This window comes from Sinohyriopsis cumingii, chromosome 5 (genome assembly GCF_028554795.1).
Source record: "Sinohyriopsis cumingii isolate HCF-2022 chromosome 5, ASM2855479v2, whole genome shotgun sequence".
Classification (NCBI taxonomy): Eukaryota; Metazoa; Mollusca; class Bivalvia; order Unionida; family Unionidae; genus Sinohyriopsis; species Sinohyriopsis cumingii.
This window is the reverse complement of record NC_142965.1, coordinates 5,433,359-5,461,045: the sequence shown is the minus strand read 5'-3', so window position 1 is coordinate 5,461,045 and position 27,687 is coordinate 5,433,359. Positions and strand designations below refer to the sequence as shown.

Genomic DNA, 27,687 nt, shown 5'->3' with positions numbered 1-27,687 from the left:
TCTGATTGAGTAACATCGGTATTTAAGAAGTAAAATTGTTAATACCGACGAGTATCTAACAAAATCATATTGCTTTATACGTTTTTCGCATTTATGCACACATTACTGAAACAATCAAAAGGAACAATTTATTGATTGATCCGGTTTTTCCGCTTGACTTGCACACTTTTTCACTTTTCATGTGGGTGGTGTTAGGAAGTCTGATTCATGCCAGTCCTTGTGTTAACACTCAATCACTTGTCTTTACCGTCTGATACATTTTATGCAATACGATACGTAACCAGTCTTTGATTTCACACAATCCTCGGCGAGGTATTGTCTGGCTCGAACGAAATAAGCTTGTTGTCTAAGTGATGTGGACTTGCGGTAGGTAGATATTCATTTCTAACACGGTCGTAAAATGCATCTTAGATCCATTGTTACTCATTTTCAGTGTTAATTATAGATGCAAAACAAAATGATTTTATTCAACAGGATGTTGAGTCACATTCTATCAACGAAGTAAATTTATCATTTATTTTATTTCACTAATAATTTCTATTATCTTAGCTTATCTTATAAATCATATTATTTGCTTTAGTTACTCAGTGTTTTATTCTATTTTTTCCCCTTTTTCTGTTTTCCATTTATATTGCTGGAAAATATTTTTGTTCTGTATATAAGGAGGTACTCATAATTGAAAGAATTATATTTTCATCAACAATCACTGCTTATCTAATATCGTAACATCTCGTTGAGAATGGAAACTGAATGACTGAAATAAAAGTCATTGTACTCTAGAGCGGCTGAATTTAGTCTGGTTCCGGGCCTGTTCCATGCAATTAGAGTGGTTCAGGAACAAATGATCATAAACCAGTTTGTTGGTCAAACATAATGCTAGAACAGAGAAGCAGACTTCCTTGACAGCACTTAAGTATGACCAAGCGGTCCATTTGGAAAGGTTTCAATACAGATAACCCACACTGTATGGATTTCACAGTTTTAAAGGAACTTGTTTTTCTAATTATGTTTTAGATATTTGCGGAACAATAAAAATCATAAAGGATATTGAAGTTTGGTGAGATAAACACGCCTGTGCTCGTTCTACATGGCGTCAAGGAATAATGTTATAGTACAGACCTATTGACGCCAAGTACGTTGATTTCTTCTACTTTGTGTTGTGGGTAGGTGTGTTCTTAAGATAGTCGTCTGCACACGTGAATCGTCTTACATGGATATAATCAGGCACTAAATTCCAGAGAAAGAAGCTTAACAAACTGCAAGAAAATAATTTATTCATAGTATTCATTTTTAGAGTAGCTATATATTTGCCTTCAAATACATGTACTTTAGAAAAACAAAATTCAATCGACGCCCTCTAATTCTGTAAGAACCATTTTCAATACACGTCAGAACATACAAGGTTTATCCAAAGTTGGCGGAGAAAAAAACTCCGCCAGGCTGCGATGTAGTTTATGATCGGCACTCATCATTGAAGAGAAAAACACGTCAAAAGCCTTACATGGACTAAATTCCTCCAAATTAGTTGTGACAGCATTAGCATTATTATGATCAGAAAGTAGTTCTGGTAAATGTGGTATATAGTTTTAACGGAATAACGCATGACATTTCAAACGTTTTGGTAGAAAAATAACTTTATGCAAATTAGGAATGAGCGGTTTATATTGTATGTAACGATATTCTTGGAATTCGCACGTGGACGAAGGCGTTCATCACAAATAGTATTCTAAAATAAAAATAATAAACTTTAAAGGATTTTTTTTTCTCTGTTCCATTCTGGAAGTAGAACTTATTTGAAGTTGCATGGAAATTATTAATTACATTTTAATGCACCATATCTTGCACAGGTGCATGAAAACTGTTATGTTTCTCCATATCTTGTCAAGCTGCATGAAAACTGTTATGTTTCTCCATATCTTGTCAAGCTGCATGGAAACTGTTATGTTTCTCCATATCTTGTCAAGCTGCATGGAAACTGTTATGTTTCTCCATATCTTGTCAAGTAGCATGAAAACTGTTATGTTTCTCCATATCTTGTCAAGTAGCATGAAAACTGTTATGTTTCTCCATATCTTGTCAAGCTGCATGGAAACTAATGTTTCTCCATATCTTGTCAAGTTGCGTGAAAACTGCTATGTTTCTCCATGTCTTGTCAAGTTGCATGAAAACACGTTTCTCCATATCTTGTCAAGTAGCATGAAAACTGTTATGTTTCTCCATATCTTGTCAAGCTGCATGAAAACTGTTATGTTTCTCCATATCTTTTCAAGCTGCATGGAAACTATTAATGACATTCTCCATATATTTTCAAGTATTTATGACGTTTATTATTTTATATAACCCATCTCTTCGTTTTTCTGCCCGGTATGAAAGGTTGTTAAGATTCTTTCTTTAATGACTATCACAGTACAATAATTTAATTAACTATGCCCCTGTCCACGCTGTAATTATCAAACATTAATACATTGATGTTATACCTTTTCAAAACTCTATCCATGATGTAATTATCAAACATTAATACATTGATGTTATACCTTTTCAAGACTCTATCCATGATGTAATTATCAAACATTAATACATTGATGTTATACCTTTTGTATGCCCCTATCCATGATGTAATTATCAAACATTAATACATTGATGTTATACCTTTTGTATGGCCCTATCCATGATGTAATTATCAAACATTAATACATTGAAGTTATACCTTTTCGAGACTCTATCCATGATGTAATTATCAAACATTAATACATTGATGTTATACCTTTTCAAGACTCTATCCATGATGTAATTATCAAACATTAATACATTGATGTTATACCTTTTCGAGACTCTATCCATGATGTAATTATCAAACATTAATACATTGAAGTTATACCTTTTCGAGACTCTATCCATGATGTAATTATCAAACATTAATACATTGATGTTATACCTTTTCAAGACTCTATCCATGATGTAATTATCAAACATTAATACATTGATGTTATACCTTTTCGAGACTCTATCCATGATGTAATTATCAAACATTAATACATTGATGTTATACCTTTTCAAGACTCTATCCATGATGTAATTATCAAACATTAATACATTGATGTTATACCTTTTCAAGACTCTATCCATGATGTAATTATCAAACATTAATACATTGATGTTATACCTTTTCGAGACTCTATCCATGATGTAATTATCAAACATTAATACATTGATGTTATACCTTTTCAAGACTCTATCCATGATGTAATTATCAAACATTAATACATTGAAGTTATACCTTTTCGAGACTCTATCCATGATGTAATTATCAAACATTAATACATTGATGTTATACCTTTTCAAGACTCTATCCATGATGTAATTATCAAACATTAATACATTGATGTTATACCTTTTCGAGACTCTATCCATGATGTAATTATCAAACATTAATACATTGATGTTATACCTTTTCAAGACTCTATCCATGATGTAATTATCAAACAGAAAACATTGAAGTTATACCTTTTGTATGACCCTATCCAAGCTATAAATATCAAACAGCAATACATCTTATGTCTCTATCCACACTGCAATTATCAAACATCGTTGATGATATTCCTTTCGTGTACTTCTGTAATTATACAACACCGACAACGTCGATGTTATACCGTTAGTATAACTATATCCACGCTGCAGTTATCAATCACCCAAGACATTGATGTAAAATGAGTTGGGACATATCACTGGTGTAATCTAGTAAATGAGTTGGGACATATCACTGGTGTAATCTAGTAAATGAGTTGGGACATATCACTGGTGTAATCTAGTAAATGAGTTGGGACATATCACTGGTGTAATCTAGTAAATGAGTTGGGACATATCACTGGTGTAATCTAGTAAATGAGTTGGGACATATCATTGGTGTAATCTAGTAAATGAGTTGGGACATATCACTGGTGTAATCAAGTAAATGAGTTGGGACATATCACTGGTGTAATCTAGTAAATGAGTTGGGACATATCACTGGTGTAATCTAGTAAATGAGTTGGGACATATCACTGGTGTACTCTAGCAAAATGAGTTGGGACATATCATTGGTGTACTCTAGCAAAATGAGTTGGGACGTATCATTGGTGTACTCTAGCAAAATGAGTTGGGACATAGCATTGGTGTACTGTGTTAAAATGGGTTGGGTCATAACAATGGTGTACTCTAGTAAAATGAGTTAGACACATCATTGGTGTACTCTAGCAAAATGGGTTTTAGCATATCATTGGTGAACTCTAGTAAAATGAGTTGGGTCATATCATTGTTGTACTCTAGTAAAATGAGTTGGACATATCACTGGTGTTCTCTAGTCAAATGAGTTGGGACATATTGGTGTACTTTACTAAAATGGGTTTTGGCGTATCATTGGTGTACTCTAGTGAAATGAGTTGGGACATGTCATTGGTGTAATCTAGTAAAATGAGTTGGGACATGTAATTAGTGTACTCTAGTGAAATGAGTAATGCATATCATTGGTGTCCTCAAATAAAATGAGTTTTGGCATATCATTGGTGTACTGTAGTGAAATGAGTTGGGACATGCCATTGGTGTACTCTAGTGAAATTAATTAGGAGATATCGTTGGTGTACTCTAGTAAAATGAGTTGGGACAGATCATTGGTGTACTCTAGCAAAATGGGTTTTTGCTTATCATTGGTGAACTCTAGTAAAATGAGTTGGGACACATCATTGTTGTACTCTAGTAAAATGAGTTGGACATATAACTGGTGTTCTCTAGTCAAATGAGTTGGGTAATATCATTGGTGTTCTCTAGTCAAATGAGTTGGGACATATTTGTGTGCTCTAGTAAAATGGGTTTTGGCGTATCATTGGTGTACTCTAGTGAAATGAGTTTGGACGTATCATTGGTGTACTCTAGTGAAATGAGTTGGGACATGTTATTGGTGTACTCTAGTACAGTGAGTTTGGACGTATCATTGGTGTACTCTAGTGAAATGAGTTGGGACATGTCATTGATGTACTCTAGTGAAATGAGTTGGGACGTATCATTGGTGTACTCTAGAAAAAGGAGTTGGGTCATAACGTAGGTGTACTCTAGTACAATGAGTTTGGACGTATCATTGGTGTACTCTAGTGAAATGAGTTGGGACGTATCATTGGTGTACTCTAGTACAACGAGTTTGGACGTATTATTGGTGTACTCTAGTGAAATGAGTTGGGACATATCATTGGCGTACTCTAGTGAAATGAGTAATGCATATCATTGGTGTACTCTAGTAAAATGAGTTGGGCCATATCATTAGTGTACTCTAGTGAAATGAGTTGGAACATATAATTGGTGTACTCTAGTGAAATGAGTTGGGACATATAATTGGTGTGTTCTAGTAAAATCAGTTGGGACGTATCATTGGTATTCTAGAGTACAGTGAGTTGGGGACGTATCATTGGTGTACCACAATACTGTAAGTTAAAGAAATATCACTGCATACTACAGCCCAGTAAATAGGTGACTCTTCGTTGATGTACATGCATACAGCCCAGTAAATAGGGGACACTTCGTTGTTGTATTTGCATACAGTAGGAAAGGGCCATACCGTATGTGTACTCATATGTTTCAATAATTAATAATAATAATTTTTTTAGAAATTTTAATTTATATCTTTTATGTATCTTGCAACAACTTGTATTATGTTTTCTCAACGGCTGATGTGTAGAGTTGTTTTTATTTATATGAAACCACAAAACATTGAAAAGATCACCGACAGTGGATGGGCGATCTCTTGTTATGACAAGTGCCCGATCATATTCAGTTTTTGTTTTCTCGATGGTTTGGAGCATGAAATTCAATCGCAAGCTTAAAGTCGAATAATTGTAATTGTCTGAACCTTAATCAGAATAAAATCTGAATAATAAAAAATCCCCCCCCCCCCTTTACTAGCTTTTAATGACATTGATGTATTCCAAGTGTCATAATTGAATTTCAGGTTTTGAGCTTGGGCTGATATTGTATGCTCAAAATGTTTTGAAAATATTGTTAGAGCTGGGTACCACGGACATTGTGCTGACACTAGACAGCTTGTTGATAAAAACAGGAAGTGTTGACACTGAAGCTTACAATTTACTAGCTACGTTACTGACATAATAGGTATGGAAAGTAAGTGCGATGCCTAACCAAGGCAAGCTAGCTATCGGACAGGGCCAGTAAACATAAAACACACGAACCCAAGAAACTAGAAAATATTTAGTGGACTTGAAAAACTATGCAAAATTCAAACACAAAAATCATCACTCTCCTGAAATCTTAGGTTGATTCGCAGTCTTACAACGGAACATATTAACATACGGTAGTAAATAACTAAAAATGACATTTGTGTTTGTTTCATTTTTAATCAGAAATCTTTCCAAGAATTTGAATTTGGCCTGAATCTTGTTTACAACATATAATTGGCCACCACGCTGGCATCCGTTACACATGTCAAACATGTGATTAAAGGACCACAAATATAATTATATTTGTAACATTCAAAATGAAACTGTGGCAAATACAAATGTTTTGTAAATAAATCAATAAATAATAATTGTTGTAATTTGTGTTGTCATGTAAAATGAAAATATGCTGTTATTATCATTAAATTTTTAACAAAATCACTCGGCAATTTCCGTACATTCCTTACTAATGGAAACTTCCGAAATACCGGGACAATTAAAAAGAACTTTGATGCGTACCACCGAAAAAGAGTATCGGGGTAAATCGGTATGCCCATAATACCCAACATTAATACCAACTGGTGTTTTCTATTTTCAGCAGTCCGTCCATACAAGTCAATCGTACAATGACTTTGGAGTGTCCAACAGCTCAGCATCGGGAAGCTACATTGTGCCTCAGAAACCCCAGTTGCACTCTGCTCCGTCCAGTACGGCAGGCCGTAATGAGCGGAGGGTCCGACGAAAAAGGATGGGGAACTCGTCGGACGAAACCTCCGGTTATAGCACAAATAATTCCATCAGCGAGTTGTCGGAGCTGACCCCCATACGTCATCCGAAGGACAGAAGGACTAGATCTGTCCCCTCAAATGAATATCGTCATAGTGACCAGGTAGACTGCGGTGGGATAAGGGATAGTTCACACAATTCGCTTTCTAAGAGCAGGGAAAGACTCTCAGGGCGCATGGGTACGCCGATGAGTGCAGCTGTAACTAGAAAACAAAGTGATTCTAACTTCAGTGACCAAAGGCTTGGCAAGAGGAGTGAATCGAATTTAAGTGTAAATACAAACAGTGATATATCTAGGAACAGTCGTGACAGAGTTGAAAAATCGCCAGGCAGAAGTGAAGGACAATCAAAACGGTCTTCTTCCACGCTTAGCCTGGATTCTAAACATCCCATAGTTCCACGGAACGGAAGTATCGGAGTGACAGTGACTTCAGTGCAGTACGATCCCAACGATCCCTTCGCCTTTATCCAAACAGTCAAGTTACCTCTGCATATTCGTGTCCGGAAGTGCCTCTGGCCCATCATGGCATTGTTATTAGTTCTAATTGTAGCTGCAAGTCTAGGAGCAGCTATTTACTTTGCATCGGCTTTAAAAGGTGAGTTTTCAATACATTCAGTTTGGTACATCTGTTTATTCTAATGAATTTGAAGATAGGTAAATTTCCCTCAATTTTATTTAATGCATATGATAGTTAGCACTTTTTCACCGAGCATCACAAAAAAGAGTAATATTTTAGTATCCATCCTCATTCTGTGGAGGGTGCCTGCAGCGACACTTACGTGTCGCGGTATGTCCATCACTTCCGTTCATGATCACGGTTTTATATGACGCTCTGTAAATTGTGAAGATGGTCACAGACTGAAATCAAAATCTGCGTTGAGGCTCATTTTTTAAAAGCCTTTCGTCAAAGTAGATTTTAAAGTTGTCCATTAACATTTGACTGGTTCTGTGTTTGACATAGGAATGTGCCCTTCCATTATAAATTTATTTCTACTGTGCAACGTTTGGGGACTTCGTGGATCAAAACCTAACTTAGTATAAACTTGATCTTTAGAAAATCTAAATCATGTTTGCTATAGCATCGGTCAAAGTTAATTTAAACGTTTTTTCCTTTAACATTCGACTGTGATTATATGGCTACATATTTGACTTCGAAGTTAGTCCTTCCGTCATAAATCTATCTTCTATTGAATAACTTTTGGGGACTTCGTGGATCAATACCCTGCTTGGTATAAACTTGAAACTGAGAAAATCTAGATCGTGCTTGATTTTTTCTGTCTTTTCCATTAAAAAATAAACAGGTTACTAATAAGGGATACACGAGACCTGGCCAGTCAAAGCAGATTAAACTGGATTAAACCAACCAGTCCTATTATTGTGTATCGACATATCGTCTCGGGTGGGGGAGGTGCGCGGGGTACGTGAACATTAAAAATCAAATTGCATCAATCACTAGACCAACCAGAGTCAGATATATTATTTCACAAATTTTGAAAAGTACTTTACCAGCAAGACACTGAAGACAAGTAACTACAAATAATTTGAAAGTTTCTTTATATTTTACTAAGCACCAATAATGGCACTTGGATATCTTATTGATTGCAATAGTTAGCTATATAAATATTTAATGTGTTTAATATGAAAGCAACAATGTGGTAACCTATAGATAATGCTTACTCTTGACGTGTTTCGACGGAATCAAATCATGGTCACAGCTAGTCTAGTTGAGGACTAATATTCAAGAGAATGCAAGGGTTAATTGGATGATTTCAAACATGAAAAAGACATACTCAGTTGTTTAACAAATGATGCAGATTTATAGATTACATCTAATGATGATAACATGGCACTGTTTATCAACCCTGATCATTGAACAGTACAGTTTGAAGAATGAGTAAAGCTTTATAAAATATGTATTGGATTTAGGTATATACACAAATTAGAATGTACAGAAGTTCGATTCGATGCAACGAAGAAATCGACGCGTAGACGTCACTGAATTAATTAAAAAGGTTCTAATGAAGGTTTGCGATATATTAGCATTGATCGAACAACAAATCAACAGTTTGGAATTAAATGGGCATGTAACACACACACACACACACACACACACACACACACACACACACATGTCTAATAATAAGAGGAACTAATTGGACGAGTCTTTAGAAGAGATAAAAAAGCAGCCAATTTGACGTATTGACACTCTTTCAAATTGTCAAAGACAAACCCATTGACAAGATGAATTGCTTCATTCGTTATTAGCGTTGACACCCTTTTATTTAATGACATTGTTTATGTTGGCCCCTTCCTTCATCTGTAAAGATGTAAAGACATTTCCTGTTATAAATCAAGATATATCATTCTATTCATTTCACCTGAAGTGAATAAAAGGCAGATAAAACAAGTAAGGTCTTAGTTTAATATTGACTATTAACATCAGCATGATTCCTATTTTACATGTTATATTCAGCATGTTGTTCAGTATGGATGACATTTGTTCGTAATTCTCATTTTATTGCTTTGGCTATCGCTATCGTTTGATTCTATCCGTCTTTCTGTTTCTATCTGTGGCTATCTATATCTCTTGTTTCTCGCCGCCTTTCTGTTTTGTCTCTGTGACTATCTCTATCTCTTTGTTTCTCTTCATCTTTATGTTTTGTCTCAGTGGCTGTCTGTGTCTCTTTGTTTCTCTTCATTTTTATGTTTTGTCTCAGTGGTTGTCTGTGTCTCTTTGCTCCATCTCATCTTTATGTTCTGTCTCAGTGGCTGTCTGTGTCTCTTTGCTTCATCTCATCTTTATGTTTTGTCTCAGTGGCTGTCTGTGTCTCTTTGCTTCATCTCGTATTTCTGTTTTGTTTTTGTGGCTATGTCAGCATCATTGATTCTCTCAGTCTTTGTGTTCCGTGTATGTGGATAATTTATATGTAAACCATTGAAAAGAATTATGCGCTATAACTTTTTTGTATTTTATGGTAATATAATATCATGCTTGTCTTCAGTAATTTGAATTTTAAGACTTGTTTGATTTTTCGTAAATTTGGAACTCTTAATTCGGACTGCTGGTTGGATTCAATTTAAAAAAAATATAAATAACATCTATAATTGTGCTATTTCGTCGTCACTCCAATTCAACCAATCAGAAACGGATTTTTGGCTCATTCGATAAGGTAATTGACTCAGGTTGTATCTCTATAGGCCTTTGCCATTGATGACGATATAAATCCTTTTGAACTGCCATATTCTCTCATGACTGAATATTTATTGCAAATAACACGTTAATACTTTTTCCAGGGATTTTCAAGATATATATATATATATATATATATATATATATATATATATATATATATATATATATATATATATTTCCGAATCGGATTTCTTTTGTATTATCGATACATTTTAAGCTTTAAACTCTCAACCCAAAAATCGGGTGTTATGCCCGGTGTGTGACTATGTAATTCAGATGTTCTTCCTGGTATCCGTCTATTATTACGACTTAGTGGTCGAAATCTAAATAACAACAAGTTTTGTAAAATTTAACAAATAATTTATTTCCCTAGAGCAAAAAGTGAAAATTTGAAACGAACTTACAGCATTGTGAATTAAATCTCAAATAGTCATAATTTTTTTATCATGGATCCAAATGTATATTGTTCCAACAGAATTCCAGTGGTATTCCAAATAAGTTCTAATATTGGATGTGTTGATGTGCTTGTAGTCTCGAACATGGTATTGTGCCAATGGCCTTGATTGTGGCGATGTGCTAAAAGTCTTTTGATGTATCAAACAATATAATCCAAAAGTATCCTTGTCCGAATTCACTATAATTCCAAATTAATGGTCTGTCCAAGAATGGGGCCCTGAGTGGCCGAGTGGTCTAAAGCGCTCACTGTTACGGATCATTGCCATCTCACCTCTGCCTGCGTGGGTTCGAGTCGCGGGGTCGGCCAATGTGGGTCGGTAGTTCTTTCTGGGGTTTTCCCCGGGTTCTTCCTCCACCATTTATACAGGCCGCCATGTATAGCTTGTCTTGTGCTGAAAAATGGCATTAAACCCAACAAAAACAACAACTATCCAAGAATATTATTGTTGATCACTTAGTATTTCCATTGAATAATCATTTGAATAAATAATTCCCACCAAATGAAAAACTCAACACAACAATAAGACTGACTCCGCTTCAAGATGCTAATGCAAGAATGAATATTTCTCAAGCAAACAAGTGTAAAAATATCTACGACACAAAAATCGAACCAGGATGGACGGTGGTCATAAATTCGTTCTTGGGCATTATAAGTTGTCAGCAGGATAAGGTCTATAACTAAAATATAATAAAAAACATGGCAAAACATCAGGTGAACCAGGTTTCTCCATGGGAGAATACTAGTGTCATAGACTCTGATTAAGCTAAACATGTTTACTTCCATTGATAATGATCATAATATTTAATATATAGTCACAGAGAAATATTAGCTATGTATTATGTTGTTTACAAAAGCAATGCCCCTAGTCAGGTACACAGTGAATTTAATTTTTGGACTAAGGTCAGGCACAAAATGCAAATGTATGTAACAAAAAATCATTAATAAAAACCAATAAACAATACAAATTAAATAGATAGTTTACTATGACAATCAGATGTTATACCTGCTGTGTACCTACGTAAATGAGATATTTTACACAGTTTTGAAAATCATATATTATACCCAGTATGTGCCAATGCAAATCACATATTATACCCTTTGTGTGTCTGTGTAAAATCTGATGTCATACCAGGTAAAATGCCTATGTACATCTGTTGTCATACACGGTTGTATGCCGATGTACATCTGTTGTCATACACGGTTGTATGCCTATGTAATCTGATGTCATACCCGGTATTATGCTTATGTACATCTGATGTCATACTCAGGGTTATGCCTATGTACAGCTGATGTCATACCCGGTGTTATGCCTATATATACAGCTGATGTCATTACCGGTGTTATGTCTATGTACATCTGATGGTATACCCGGGGTTATGCATATGTACAGCTGATATCATACCCGGTGTTATGCCTATGTACATCTGACGTCATACCCCGTGTTATGCCTATGTACATCTGATGTCATACCCGGTTTTATGCCTATGTACATCTGATGGTATACCCGGGGTTATGCATATGTACAGCTGATGTCATATCCGGTGTTATGCTTATGTAGATCTGATGTCATACCCCGTGTTATGCCTATGTACAGCTGATGTCATACCCGGTGTTATGCCTTTGTACATCTAATGTCATACCCGGTGTTATGCCTATGTACATCTGATGTCATTCCCGGTGTTGTGCCTATGTACATCTGATGGTATACCCGGGGTTATGCCTATATACAGCTGATGTCATACCCGGTGTTATGCCTATGTACATCTGATGTCATACCCGGTGTTATGCCTATGTACATATGATATCAGGGGGTGTGCGAGGCCTGGGCCTCTGATGTCATACCCGGTTTTATGCCTATGTACATCTGATGTCAGGGGGTGTGCGAAGCCTGGGCCTGACGTCCCGTTTGCCAATGGAAAGTGAAGCGTCTCTCATAGCCTCTCCTTTCAGGTGTAATGATCACCGCAGGACCACTGTCTCACTCTGCTGGGCAGGAGGTTACTTGCATATGACCTCTCCTACACTATTGTGTCCATAGCAGCACCTTCACGCGGGGCCCCTGTTTTCACAGAGCCTGCTGTGTGGCGCGACCGAGTGCCCGGCGATATAACTGGGTGGGCAGACTGGGCTTGTTAGCCTTGGCAGGCAGCCAGTAAAGAGAAGGGAAACTCTGACTCCAAACCCGGGCAGATGAAGCTAATTAGCCTTTTCAGGCAGTTCGTCTAGGAGAAGGAAACTCTGATTCATAACCCACCAAGTCCCATCCATTGGATGATGACTCCACTGCCTTGTGGATATCTTCGGGAAAAGGAAAGGCTACGGGAGTAAACCCAGACAGAAAATCCGGAGTGGAGCCCCCAAGGCGGCTGGGTGTCGACTACGACTTCCTTCCGGCAGCTCCTGCATCCAAACTGGTGCTCAACATTCCTTTGGACCCCACCAGCAAGGACGAGAGGGGGATCCTGACGTCTGGGCAGCCCAGGATCTCCATACTCCACGCCCAGGCTTGCACCCTGGAGAGGTCACTCCAGTCTCGCTACTGAGTGAGGAAACAACACGGAAGCTGACAGTTTACGGGTTATAAGTCCCACCCGATTGGCGTAGGGAAGGGGCGCCACAGGTCAGCTTTGACGGTGGGAGGGATCATCGTGTCCCACTGGCCGACTACCGCCTGCCTCAAGCCGGGCAGTCCCCGGTCAATAAGGTGTTGACCCGCCATCGTCTGCCTGCTCCAGTGGGTGTCTGTACCTCAGTGTGTTGCTCAGTATGACAAGTAGACGGAAATTCCACACCAGACAAAAGAAACAAGAAACCAATAAAGAAGACTCCAGCTCTTCGATTCGCAAGCTGGAATGTGCGCACCATGTGCACAGGCATCTCCGACGGCCTCAGAGAAGTGGACGACACCAGAAAGACAGCCATCATCGATAGAGAACTCACCAGACTAGCATAGCTGCCCTCCAGGAAACCAGGCTCGCCTCTAGCGGCTTCCTCAGATAGGAGAACTACGCCTTCTTCTAGAAGGGTCGAGAACCTGAGGAGCCCCGCCACCATGGAGTGGGCTTCGCCATAAAAAACAATCTCCTGGCCTCGGTTGAACCTCCCACAGGGGACACTAAGCGTCTCTTGTCCATCCGTCTCACCACTTCAGCAGGTCCTGTCAACATCATCAGTATCTACGCCCCCACCCTCACGTCTTCAGAAGACACAAAGGATCAGTTCTATGGGCAGCTGAACGAACAGATCAAAGGATGCCCCAAACACGAACCACTACTCCTCCTCGGCGACGTTAATGCCAGAGTAGGTGCGGACCACGAGTCATGGCCTACCTGCCTCAGATATTATGGCACTGGGAAGACCAACGAAAACCGTCAGAGACTGCTTGAGCTGTGCACTTACCATGGCTTGTGCGTCACAAACACCTTCTTCAAGTGTAAGCCACAACACAAAGTGGAAACACCCCAAGTCTCATCGCTGGCACCAACTCGACTTGGTCATCACCAGGCGCTCTGCCCTTAACAGCGTCCTCTCCACCAGAACCTACCACAGTGCAGACTGCGACTCCGACCATGCCCTCGTGAGCAGCAGGGTGCGACAACAGCCACACAAACTACACCACTCAAAACCAAAAGGACGCCCTGGCATAAACTCTGCGCAGATGTCAGTCCCCTCCAAGGTGGAGGAGTATGTGTCCGCCCTGGACAAGGCTCTCCAGGACCTGCGAAAACACGATGCCACAGCGAAGTGGAATGCCATGGAGGGTGCCATCTACAGTACAGCCATGTCCACGTTTGGCAAGAAGGAACGACCCAGCCAGGACTGGTTCAGCGCACACCTATTAAGGATGGAACCACTAATTGAGGAGAAACGAAAAGCCATCATAGCTTACAAAACAATGCCTTAATGAACGGACGCTTGCTATCTCAGAAGTGCCCGAAGCAACTTCCAATGCATCGCTAGACAGTGCGCGAACGAGTACTGGCAACAACTGTGTGAAGGAATCCAGCGCGGTGCCGAGTCCGGAAATATCCAAGATATGTACAGTGGCATCAAGAAGGCTCTAGGCCCTACAGTGAAAGGGGTTGCTCCCCTGAAATCTCTGATGGGAGAGAAGATCACAAACCGTGGGCAACAGATGGCCAGATGGGGGGAGCACTACTCAGAGCTATACTCCCGAGAAACATCAGTCACCGATGCAGCCCTCAGCAGCATAAAGAATCTACCCACCATGGAAGAGCTCGACAAAGTGCCAACCTTAGAGGAGCTCAGCAAAGCAATCGACTCCCTCCCAAACGACAAAGCACCAGGTAGTGACAGCATCCCGCCCGAAGGTATCAAACGTGGGAAACCAACATTGCTTCAACCACTGCATGAGCTACTTTGCCTCTGCTGGTAGGAAGGAGCAGTCCCCCAAGACATGCGCGACGCCACAATTGTGACCCTTTACAAAAGCAAAGGCGACCGCAGTGACTGTAATAATTACAGAGGGATCTCGCTCCTGAGCATCGTTGGTGAAGTGTACGCCCGCATCATACTCAACAGGCTGCAGTTGCTGACGGACCGAGTGTACCCGGAATCCCAGTGCGGCTTCAGAGGAGGCAGGTCGACGACAGACATGATCTTCTCCCTACCACAACTCCAAGAGAAGAGCAGAGAGCAAGGTCAACCACTCTACATGATGTTCATCGACCTCACCAAGCCGCCTTTGACTTGGTCAGCAGGAAGGGCCTTTTGGAACTTCTCAGTAAGATCAGTTGCAGCCAAACCTCCGCAGCATGATAATCTCTTTCCATGCAGATATGAAAGGAACAGTCCTGTATGGTGGATCCCCCTCAACCTCCTTCCCAATTAACAGCGGCGTGAAACAGGGCTGTGTGCTGGTGCCAACTCTTTTCGGTATCTTCTTCTCCCTGCTCCTGTCCTACGCCTTCGACTCGTCCACTGATGGCATATATCTACACATCATGTCCGACTAGAGGCTGTTCAACCTGGCACGACTGCGCTCGAAGACCAAAGTGAGGGCAGTGCTCATCAGGGAGATGCTTTTTGCAGATGACCCACACCGAGGAAGCCCTCCATTGACTGGGAGACTTTTTCGCTGATGCCTGCATGCAGTTTGGACTCACCATCAGCCTGGAAAAGACAAATGTCAGCGTGCAAGATACCATCATTTCTCCTTCCATCAAAATCGACGGTGTCACCCTGGAATCAGACAACAACTTTACCCACCTGTGGTCAACCATCAACAACACTCTCTCGCTTGATATGGAGCTGGACAGAAGGCTTGGAAAGGCAAACACCATCGTGGCACGGCTAACGAAAAGGGTGTGGGAAAACAACTCGCTGACAGAGCACACCAAGGTCCAAATCTTCCAGGCCTGCGTTCTCAGCACCCTTCTAAATGAAAGTGAGACCTGGAGTACCTACATGAGGTAAAAGCTCCGGCTCAACTCCTTCCATATACGGTGCCTAAAACGCATCCTGAAAATCAGCTGGCAAGACGGTGTCCCACACAGCGAGATCCTGCAGCGTGCAAGTACCCCCAGCATGTACTCCCTGCTGAGCAAACGCCGTCTTCGATGGCTGGGACACGTCCGACGCATGGAGGATGGGAGGCTGCCAAAGGACATCCTATATGGACAGCTGGACACTGGCACGAGAAGTCTCGGCCGCCCCTCACTCCGTTTCAAGGATGTGTGCAAGAGGGACATGAAGGCATGCGACATTTCACCCGATGGCTGCGAAGTGCTGGCCGAGGACCGAGGCACCTGGAGACTCACGGTAAGGAAGGGTATGTCAGTCACTGATGCGAGGAGAGGCCAGTTGGCGGCAGAGAAACGTGAGAGAAAGAAGAACGCGGCAGCAACCACAGTAACTCAGACTTCCCAGTATGTCTGCACCAACTGCAGTAGGGACTGTCACTCGCGTATAGACCTGCACAACCACAGCAGACGATGCCAACACCCCAGAGACAGACAACACCCCAAGGGCGCTATTCGCATGGTCTCTCGAGACTGAGTCGCCAGTGATGACATATGATGTCATACCCGGTGTTATGCCTATGTACATCTGATACCATTCCCGGTGTTATGCCTATGTACATCTGATGGTATACCCGGGGTTATGCCTATGTATATCTGATGTCATACCCGGTGTTATGGATATGTACATCTGATGTCATACCCGGTGTTATGCCCTTGTACATCTGATGTCATACCCGCTGCTATGCCTGTGTACAGCTGATGTCATACCCGGTGTTATGCCTATATACATCTGATATCATACCCGGTGTTATGTCTATGTACATCTGATGTCATATTCGATGTTATGCCTGTGTACATCTGGTGTCATACCCGGGGTTATGCCTATGTACATCTGATGTCATACCCGGTGTTTTGCCTACGTACATCTGATGTCATACCCTGTGTTATGCCTATGTACAGTTGGTGTGATACCCGGTGTTATGCCTATGTACATCTGATGTCATACCCGGTGTCATGTCTATGTACATCTGATGTCATACCCGGTGTTATGCCTATGTACAGCTGATGTCATACCCGGTTTTATGTCTATGTACATCTGATGTCATACCCGGTGTTATGCCTATGTACATCTGATGTCATATTCGATGTTATGCCTATGTACCTCTGATGTCATACCCGGTGTACATTATACATTTCCTGAAATGTAACCAGAAACACACACACACACACACACACACACACACACACAAGACATTAAACATAACTAAGAACCAGGAGCAATTGGTTCATATGACTTCCAGGAATGTTTCCAAGAATATTTGCTATAAAATTATACAATTTATTTCAGTGTTTTATTGAAATTATGCAAGTATATATTTAATAACTTCCCTTTTGTCACTGTCAAACTGTAACGCTATTGCTCTGTGCAGATTTATGACTTGGAACACAAAGCAGACATTTCAATCCGCAGACCCACAATTCAATCTGAGAAGAAAAATAAGCAGACGGATTTTTACCCAGCAGTTTTAATTTGCAGGATAAAGAATTTATATTTTCTATGTATGACTTACCAAGCGGATCATAATCTTTATAATTACAGGTATTTAAAAAAGAAGGTATTTGATATTTAGTATATCTTGCAGACTCCTGAAAGGTCCTGTTTATGATATGTAACTGTCTCATGTCCCTATTATGGCTTACACATCAATGTATTGATTCTACGATACAATACATTGACAATAGATACATGTATTGATTTTATGATCAATCACACATGATACATTGACATTAGATACATGTATTGATTGTATGATCAATCACACACGATACATTGACATTAGATACATGTATTGATTCTATGATCAATCACACACGATACATTGACATTAGATACATGTATTGATTGTATGATCAATCACACACGATTCATTGACATTAGATACATGTATTGATTTTATGATCAATCACACACGATTCATTGACATTAGATACATGTATTGATTGTATGATCAATCACACACGATACATTGACATTAGATATATGTATTGATTGTATGATCAATCACACACGATTCATTGACATTAGATACATGTATTGATTCTATGATCAATCACACACGATACATTGACATTAGATATATGTATTGATTCTATGATCAATGACACACGATACATTGATACATGTATTGATTGTATGATCAATCACACACGATACATTGACATTAGATACATGTATTGATTTTATGATCAATCACACACGATTCATTGACATTAGATACATGTATTGATTCTATGATCAATCACACACGATACATTGACATTAGATACATGTATTGATTCTATGATCAATGACACACGATACATTGATACATGTATTGATTGTATGATCAATCACACACGATACATTGACATTAGATACATGTATTGATTTTATGATCAATCACACACGATTCATTGACATTAGATACATGTATTGATTCTATGATCAATCACACACGATACATTGACATTAGATACATGTATTGATTCTATGATCAATGACACACGATACATTGATACATGTATTGATTGTATGATCAATCACACACGATACATTGACATTAGATACATGTATTGATTTTATGATCAATCACACACGATACATTGACATTAGATACATGTATTGATTCTATGATCAATCACACACGATACATTGACATTAGATACATGTATTGATTGTATGATCAATCACACACGATACATTGACATTAGATACATGTATTGATTGTATGATCAATCACACACGATACATTGACATTAGATACATGTATTGATTGTATGATCAATCACACACGATACATTGACATTAGATACATGTATTGATTGTATGATCAATCACACACGATACATTGACATTAGATACATGTATTGATTGTATGATCAATCACACACGATACATTGACATTAGATACATGTATTGATTCTATGATCAATCACACAAGATACATTGACATTAGATACATGTATTGATTGTATGATCAATCACACACGATACATTGACATTAGATACATGTATTGATTGTATGATCAATCACGCACGATTCATTGACATTAGATACATGTATTGATTCTATGATCAATCACGCACGATTCATTGACATTAGATACATGTATTGATTCTATGATCAATCACACACGATACATTGACATTAGATACATGTATTGATTCTATGATCAATCACACACGATACATTGACATTAGATACATGTATTGATTCTATGATCAATCACACACGATACATTGACATTAGATACATGTATTGATTCTATAATCAATCACACACGATTCATTGACATTAGATACATGTATTGATTCTATGATCAATCACACACGATACATTGACATTAGATACATGTATTGATTCTATGATCAATCACGCACGATACATTGACATTAGATACATGTATTGATTCTATGATCAATCACACGTGATACATTGATATTAGATACATGTATTGATTGTATGATCAATCACACACAATACATTGACATTAGATACATGTATTGATTCTATGATCAATGACACACGATTCATTGACATTAGATACATGTATTGATTCTACGATCAATCATACGTGATACATTGATATTAGATACATGTATTGATTCTATGATCAATCACACGTGATACATTGATATTAGATACATGTATTGATTCTATGATCAATCACACACGATACATTGACATTAAATACATGTATTGATTTTATGATCAATCACACACGATACATTGACATTAGATACATGTATTGATTGTATGATCAATCACACGTGATACATTGATATTAGATACATGTATTGATTCTATGATCAATCACACAAGATACATTGACATTAGATACATGTATTGATTGTATGATCAATCACACACGATACATTGACATTAGATACATGTATTGATTCTATGATCAATCACACACGATACATTGAAATTAGATACATGTATTGATTCTATGATCAATCACACACGATTCATTGACATTAGATACATGTGTTGATTCTATGATCAATCACACACGATACATTGACATTAGATACATGTATTGATTCTATAATCAAACACGCACGATACATTGACATTAGATACATGTATTGATTCTATGATCAATCACGCACGATTCATTGACATTAGATACATGTATTGATTGTATGATCTATCACACACGATACATTGACAATAGATACATGTATTGATTCTATAATCAATCACACACGATACATTGACATTAGATACATGTATTGATTCTATGATCAATCACACACGATACATTGAAATTAGATACATGTATTGATTCTATGATCAATCACACACGATTCATTGACATTAGATACATGTGTTGATTCTATGATCAATCACACACGATACATTGACATTAGATACATGTATTGATTCTATAATCAAACACGCACGATACATTGACATTAGATACATGTATTGATTCTATGATCAATCACGCACGATTCATTGACATTAGATACATGTATTGATTGTATGATCTATCACACACGATACATTGACAATAGATACATGTATTGATTCTATAATCAATCACACACGATACATTGACATTAGATACATGTATTGATTCTATAATCAATCACGCACGAGACATTGAAATTAGATACATGTATTGATTGTATGATCAATCACACATGATACATTGACATTAGATACATGTATTGATTGTATGATCTATCACACACGATACATTGACAATAGATACATGTATTGATTCTATGATCAATCACACGTGATACATTGACATTAGATACATGTATTGATTGTATGATTAATCACACACGATACATTGACATTAGATACATGTATTGATTATATAATCAAACACACACGATACATTGACATTAGATACATCTATTGATCCTATGATCAAACACACACAATACATTGACTTTAGATACATGTATTGATTCTATAATCAAACACACACGATATATTGACATTAGATATATGTATTTATTCTATAATCAAACACACACGATACATTGATATTAGATACATGTACTGATTCTATGATCAATCACACACGATACATTGACATTAGATGCATGTATTGATTCTATAATCAAACACGCACGATACATTGACATTGGATACATGTATTGATTCTATGATCAATCACACGTGATACATTGACATTAGACACATGTATTGATTCTATAATCAAACACACACGATATATTGACATTAGATATATGTATTTATTCTATAATCAAACACACACAATACATTGATATTAGATACATGTACTGATTCTATGATCAATCACACGCGATACATTGACAATAGATACATTTATTGATTCTATAATCAAACACACACGATACATTGACATTAGATCCACGCTGCAAAATGTTCTATTAAACTGTACCGGCGAAAGGAAAATCTTTTACTCTTTCCGAACCTTCAGTATACATAAATCATTGTTTTCACTGGACCATATACATAACTCATTGTTTTCACTAGACCATGTACATAACTCAGTGTTTTTAATAGACCATATACATAACTCATTGTTTTCACTGGACCATATACATAACTCAGTGTTTTCACTAGACCATATTCATAACTCATTGTTTTCACTGGACCATATACATAACAGTGTTTTCACTGGACCATATACATAACAGTGTTTTCACTGGACCATATACATAACTCAGTGTTTTCACTGGACCATATACATAACAGTGTTTTCACTGTACCATATACATAACTCATTGTTTTCAGTGGACCATATACATAACTCACTGTTTTCACTCGACCATATACATAACTCATTGTTTTCACTAGACCATATACATAACTCAGTGTTTTTAACAGACCATATACATAACTCATTGTTTTCACTGGACCATATACATAACTCAGTGGGGCCCCGAGTGGCCGAGTGGTCTAAAGTGCTCACCGTTCCTGATCACTGCCATCTCACCTCTGTCTGCGTGGGTTCGAGTCCAAGACTCGGCTAGCGTGGGTACGTGTGAAAGCCTGCCAGTAGCTTCTCGTGGGTCGGTGGTTCTTCCCTGGGTTTTCCAGGGTTCTTCCTCCACCAGTTATACTGGCCGCCATGTATAGCCTATCCTGTGCTGAGAAATGGCGTTAAACCCTATAACAACAACAACAACAACATAACTCAGTGTTTTCACTAGACCATATACATAACTCATTGTTTTCACTGGACCATATACATAACAATGTTTTCACTGGACCATATACATAATAGTGTTTTCACTGGACCATATGCATAACAGTGTTTTCACTGGACCATATACATAACTCATTGTTTTCACTGGACCATATACATAACAGTGTTTTCACTGGACCATATGCTTCTGGTGATGAAATTCCGTAAAGACTTAAGGACTTAGAAGAGTGTTGAAAAGAGATGATGTAGGAGTTAAAATATATTTGACATTTAAAATCGCTGATAGTGTACATTCTGTAAATTATTAACGCCGATAACATTTCGTAGTTCGGGAGTAAGCGGACGCACAGTTCTTGAGGTCATACAATTAACCTTAACGCCGAATCAAAAATATTATCCCTTTGGGTTGATTTAATTTCGTATAAACTTGTTATCCGCGAGAAGTTAATTTTGTCTTGGTGGCTAGTCCTTACAGATCACTGCCTCCGCAGATCTCACCTTTGCGTGGGTTAGAGTCTCACGCTCGGCCAATGTCGGCACGTGAGAAAGCTTGCCAGTAGCTTTGGTTGTTCTTACCGGGATGTTCTCGGGCTCTTCCTTCACCAGTTATACTGGTCCCCATGTATAGCCTATCGTGTGCTGAAAAATAGCGTTAAACCGATGATTTTTTTTCCCTAGCTTGCTGTGTTACTTTAGCTATATTTTCTCGTCTGCTTGAGATTCCACAGTTCTGTCAGGTTATGCCACTGGGATGTGTCATAATGCATTTTGGTCACATGCAACTAATTAATCTAGAACTAGAAACGAGACCAAGCCTATGTGTTGTGGTATATAAATACCGTATTAAAGAGAATGAAGTTCGCTGACTGGCTGCAATTAATTACCATAAAAAATTACGTAATATTTTGAAGACTATTACATTTTGGTAAAACTATCCATAATTGAAGGTTTGAACTAAAAACTATGTTCGTTTTATCGCTGTCGTGGCACATGTACTACCGGATGTAAATGTGTGGATTTCACTGGGTCTGATTGCAGTGGGTATATACAAGACAATTTATCCAAAACAAGCTACGCAATGTGTCATTTACACTGCGTCAAACGTTTCCTCTTTGATAAATCATACATAGGGTGCAATAGTTATCTGCCCATCGTACCATAAAACTATAGTAATTTAACAAAATATTAACAGTGCAGTTTGTGGGAATTGAATTAGTTGTTTGGGTCCATTTACGGACAGTCTAGTAAAATGACAGTTTTAAAAAAGTTCACATGTCATACATACCAATTATATGCAAGAATATGTGTTTGTAACGAGATAACATGGTTGCAGCTTTTTCTCTGCGTGTTCGGAAAAAATGACATCGACAAAAATAATTGCCTTTATTTTTGCCTCGCCATTATGCATTGTTTCTGTGGCGACCTCTTGATTATTAGAATACATTGTGTAATAATTTCTTTATACTGATACGCTTGAATTTTTTTTTTTACAGAGACACAAGAAAAACAAATAGGTAAGTTTATGTGCTGCTTCATTCTACGTTGATGTAGTATTGTTCTTTCGTTTCTAAGCCACAAGCGTGTGTAATTGACCGTGCATGATTGTGTGTTTCGGTTTGCATGTATCTGCGTATTGCTTGCGCACATGTGAAACCGAATGCTTGCGAACACAGTTTTTCACAGATTGACGCGTACACTCTCCGTAAGCTACAATTTCTCCGAAGTGAGAGTCAGTTTATGCGAATCATCCGCGCTTATACTGAACTATTAGCCAAATTTAATTGCTTTGTACTCATAGTGTAAACCTGTATAAACTGGGTGAAATTTGTTCAAACGAGATTGATGTTTTACGTTGAAGATAATTATTTTTGCTAAAAAGACGTAAACATTTTGAGATTGGTATGCGGCAGGATTAGCTGTAAATAATATGAAACAATTTGTTGCACAGGATGTTTTTTTTTTAACAACGAGCAAGCAGACCACTTGACTGACACTTAATGGATAGTAGAACCTTGATCCACCAATGAGGACCCGCGTTAGGTTAGTAGAATGGCGGTTAGTCCAAGCGTCGCGGGTTCACTACCCTCCGGGGCTAGCCTGTTGTCTTAATTTCATTTGCCTCCCAATTTCCTTGATGTGATGTATCCAGTAATCTGTTAAAAGTGCTGTTAAAACCAAAAACCAGGCCAAAGCAATCAACCACGATAGTTTGGTACCATCAGATTAAATATCATACAAAGCCCTCGAGGCCGCTTTGAAAGGGAAACCTCTTTTACTTCTAGGGCAGTGGTGCACAACCGAAACCTCTTTTACTTCTAGCGCAGTGGTGCACAACCGCGCCCAGCGGGTCTGATCCGGCCCGCGAACGTGTTCTGTCCGGCTCTCATGGCAGATTAAAACAACACAGAAATCTGGCCCGTGAACAGTAATTATATTAAAGAAATTAGTGTTTGCGGCCCTCGAGTATTCTTAGAAAATGCAGTCTGGCCCTTGGTTGGAAAAGGTTGTGCACCCCTGTTCTAGCATAATACAATTCTGTTGACCAGATCAGCATCAGAGTGGTGATGGAAAGGAAGGCGATGGGAGTCTTGATATCTGAAACTAGGCGTACGACTTAATTCAGAAAGCGTCCATTTTTTCCTATTTCGTACAGCATTTGACAATTAGATCTGCTTTTATTCCATCTTCATTTTGATTTTGTGCTCAATCAGATAAGACTATACAGAATTATTTATAGTAATACGGAAGAGGTATAGGGATGCAAAACATTTTCTACGCGGAAGTGATCACATTATTAATTGTCTCGTGAGGAAATTGAAAAAGAAGGAAGAAAAGAGAAGTGTAACTAAAACAAATAAAAATTTTAGTATTGCAAAAAAATGGAATGAAGGAGTATTATTATAAAGTTATAGAATAAAGCAGAACGGCGTTGATCATACGATAGGTTGTCACTATAGATTTTATGACGTATTATCAATCTGATGAGATTAATAGAATGGCTTTGTGAAGAAAACAAAAACCCATTAATATGACAAGTCATGTTGTGTGCATCTCATTTATTCATCATTAGTGCTAATACATAACAAAACTGCATACGTGTTTTCTTCTGTGTCGGTGGAAAGAACGAGTTTGATATGGGATAGGGATACGTCGAGGCCATCGGGCCGAGACATATTCACGAGTTCGTTCCCCCAACTCAGTACGAAACATCGAATCCTGTTTTGTAATTATTACACTCTCACTTTTTGTCGCTTTCGAATTATTTTTAGATTTACTGTATGAATGAAATGCAGATAAAGTTAGATTCACTGTGTATAAAAATATATATGTGTGGACGTCAAAGAAGATACCGAAGTAGTTTGAATCTTGGTGTGTGATACGGAAATACGGACTGAATGGCTGTATCGTACGGCATATCAAGCATGTAAGATTAAATGGGTACGTCATAACATGTTTGAATATTTTTTCCCCCACCAACCGCAAGTTGATGACGGTCTCTTTGTACCAAAGGATTGGTGAATCTTTTTCATGTAGATAAGGGTGAGGTGGGATGAGGTTGGGTCATTCTGGCAATATAAGACTAGAACATATACACATATTACAAAAGAGATTTTTGTATAAAACACAAAGAGCATGCGTAAAGATGGCGAGGTGTTGACATATATCCAATGAAGAAACACCAGTATATTAGTCAGTATCGGGTGTCCATGTCAGATCTTAAAATATGAAACGAATGCTAAATTATAACATACCTAGAGCCCCAGTGGATTAATGCTCTATTTCCCTAATGAAGATATTTTGAGATCATGGTCACTCAGACCAATAGGACTGATATGTGTTCCTGAATACTTATGAGCTAATATTTCTAGGTCAGTCATAAAAGTAATAAAGAGCAGGAATTCCCTGTTTTGGCATAGAAAAGTAATTACAGCGGCGCAGAACTAATCTGAGCTAATATTGACATGTTTTTGTTATTTATATTATTTTGTCCTATTATCATAAAACAGACCAACTTTGATGAAACAACGGGCTCCCATATATGTGTATGCGCGCGCGCGCTCGCGCGTGTGTGTGTGTCAGAGAGAGAGAGAGAGAGAGAGAGAGAGAATTGTATCTTGCTAAAATAGTGTTAGTACTCATTGTAATGGTAATATAAGCTACGGGAGATGGTGATACTAGCGGTGGAAGTAGAGATGCTCGCAGTATCAGTAGCGATGGCAGCAGCAACAGGGGTAGAAAAAGACCAAATTGAAAGTATCGGCAGTATAAGATTGTATTGTACTAATAGAAAATAGAAGTTGCAGCAGCAAAAATAATAATGATAATAATAATAATAATAGTAGTAGTAGTAGTAGTAATCGTAACTGTAGTACTTTTAGCAAAGTAGTAATAATAGCAGTAGTAGTAATAATAGCTGCAATAGTAGATGATATTAGTTGCAGTAGTAGTAGTAGCACTTATATCAGTAGTGGTAGTAATAACATTAGTAGTAATAGTGGCACAATAATATTAGCAGTTACAGTAGTAGTAGTAGCTGTGGTAGCGGTAGTAGAGTAAACAGTTGTGGTTTTACTGGTTGAAGCAACAGTTATTAGTGGTAGTTGTAGTGATGCAGACAGTATTTTTGACGCTTTACATCTGAAGTTGGGAGTTTGAATCACTGACACATAGTTTCATTTGATTCTGAAATGAATATAAAACAAAAGTACTAACTAAATAAAATGTACTAACTAAATAAAATGTACATAAATATGACGAAAAATCGGAGTTACGTTCGTCATCTTTCTTACTATGTTTAATTTACTTTAAATTTGTAATCATTTTCTACATTGTTTAAACTTCCCATCTTTTCATTGTTTTTTTAGATGCCATTTATTTTTAAAGTTATTATTTGTCAACTTTTCATGACCTTTCTTATGTTTGATATATAGAAAAGAAAGAAGAGATTAACACACACGTCTTAAGCAAACGATGATGTTTATTACATTGAAATTGTGAACTTATTATTATTATTACATACATCGGCCTCTGAATAAATCAGTACATTTATCGTATCAATGCCGTGAACATTAGAACCCAATTAAAAGCCAGTCTTGGTTCATCTGAGACAATAATTTCATCGGCACTTATCCTTGATGCTCCTGTGACGTCAATGGCAAATACAAAACTAAAACACAGGCACGTTTTGATTTTGGATAAAGTTTTATCACTAAAAACAGTAAAATTTATTTTCTCGATTTCTGATCTTTATTTAAAATAATATGGACATAACTTATATGGAGATTTTCAGATATTAGTGTAAATATGGTTCGAGTAAACTGATTTGATTTCACATTCCAGATACAGTGGCTTGGAGTCATGCCACTCCC

General features: G+C 37.9%; 1 protein-coding gene across 3 annotated transcripts in view; it reads left to right on the top strand.

Annotated features, from left to right (window-relative positions):
- The window catches only part of LOC149798564 (uncharacterized), a 70,715-nt gene that overhangs the window by 20,234 nt on the left and 22,794 nt on the right, over positions 1 to 27,687 (top strand). For 2 of the 3 annotated variants that reach the window (XM_089957378.1, XM_089957377.1), the window contains exons 2-3: positions 6,796 to 7,579; positions 23,812 to 23,832. In XM_089957378.1, coding sequence (XP_089813504.1) covers positions 6,946 to 7,579; positions 23,812 to 23,832 — 655 coding nt within the window. In that variant the 5' untranslated portion in view covers positions 6,796 to 6,945. Of the gene's footprint in view, positions 1 to 308; positions 367 to 6,795; positions 7,580 to 23,811; positions 23,833 to 27,687 lie in introns of those variants that run through there. The other variant, XM_089957379.1, reaches the window with a different exon arrangement.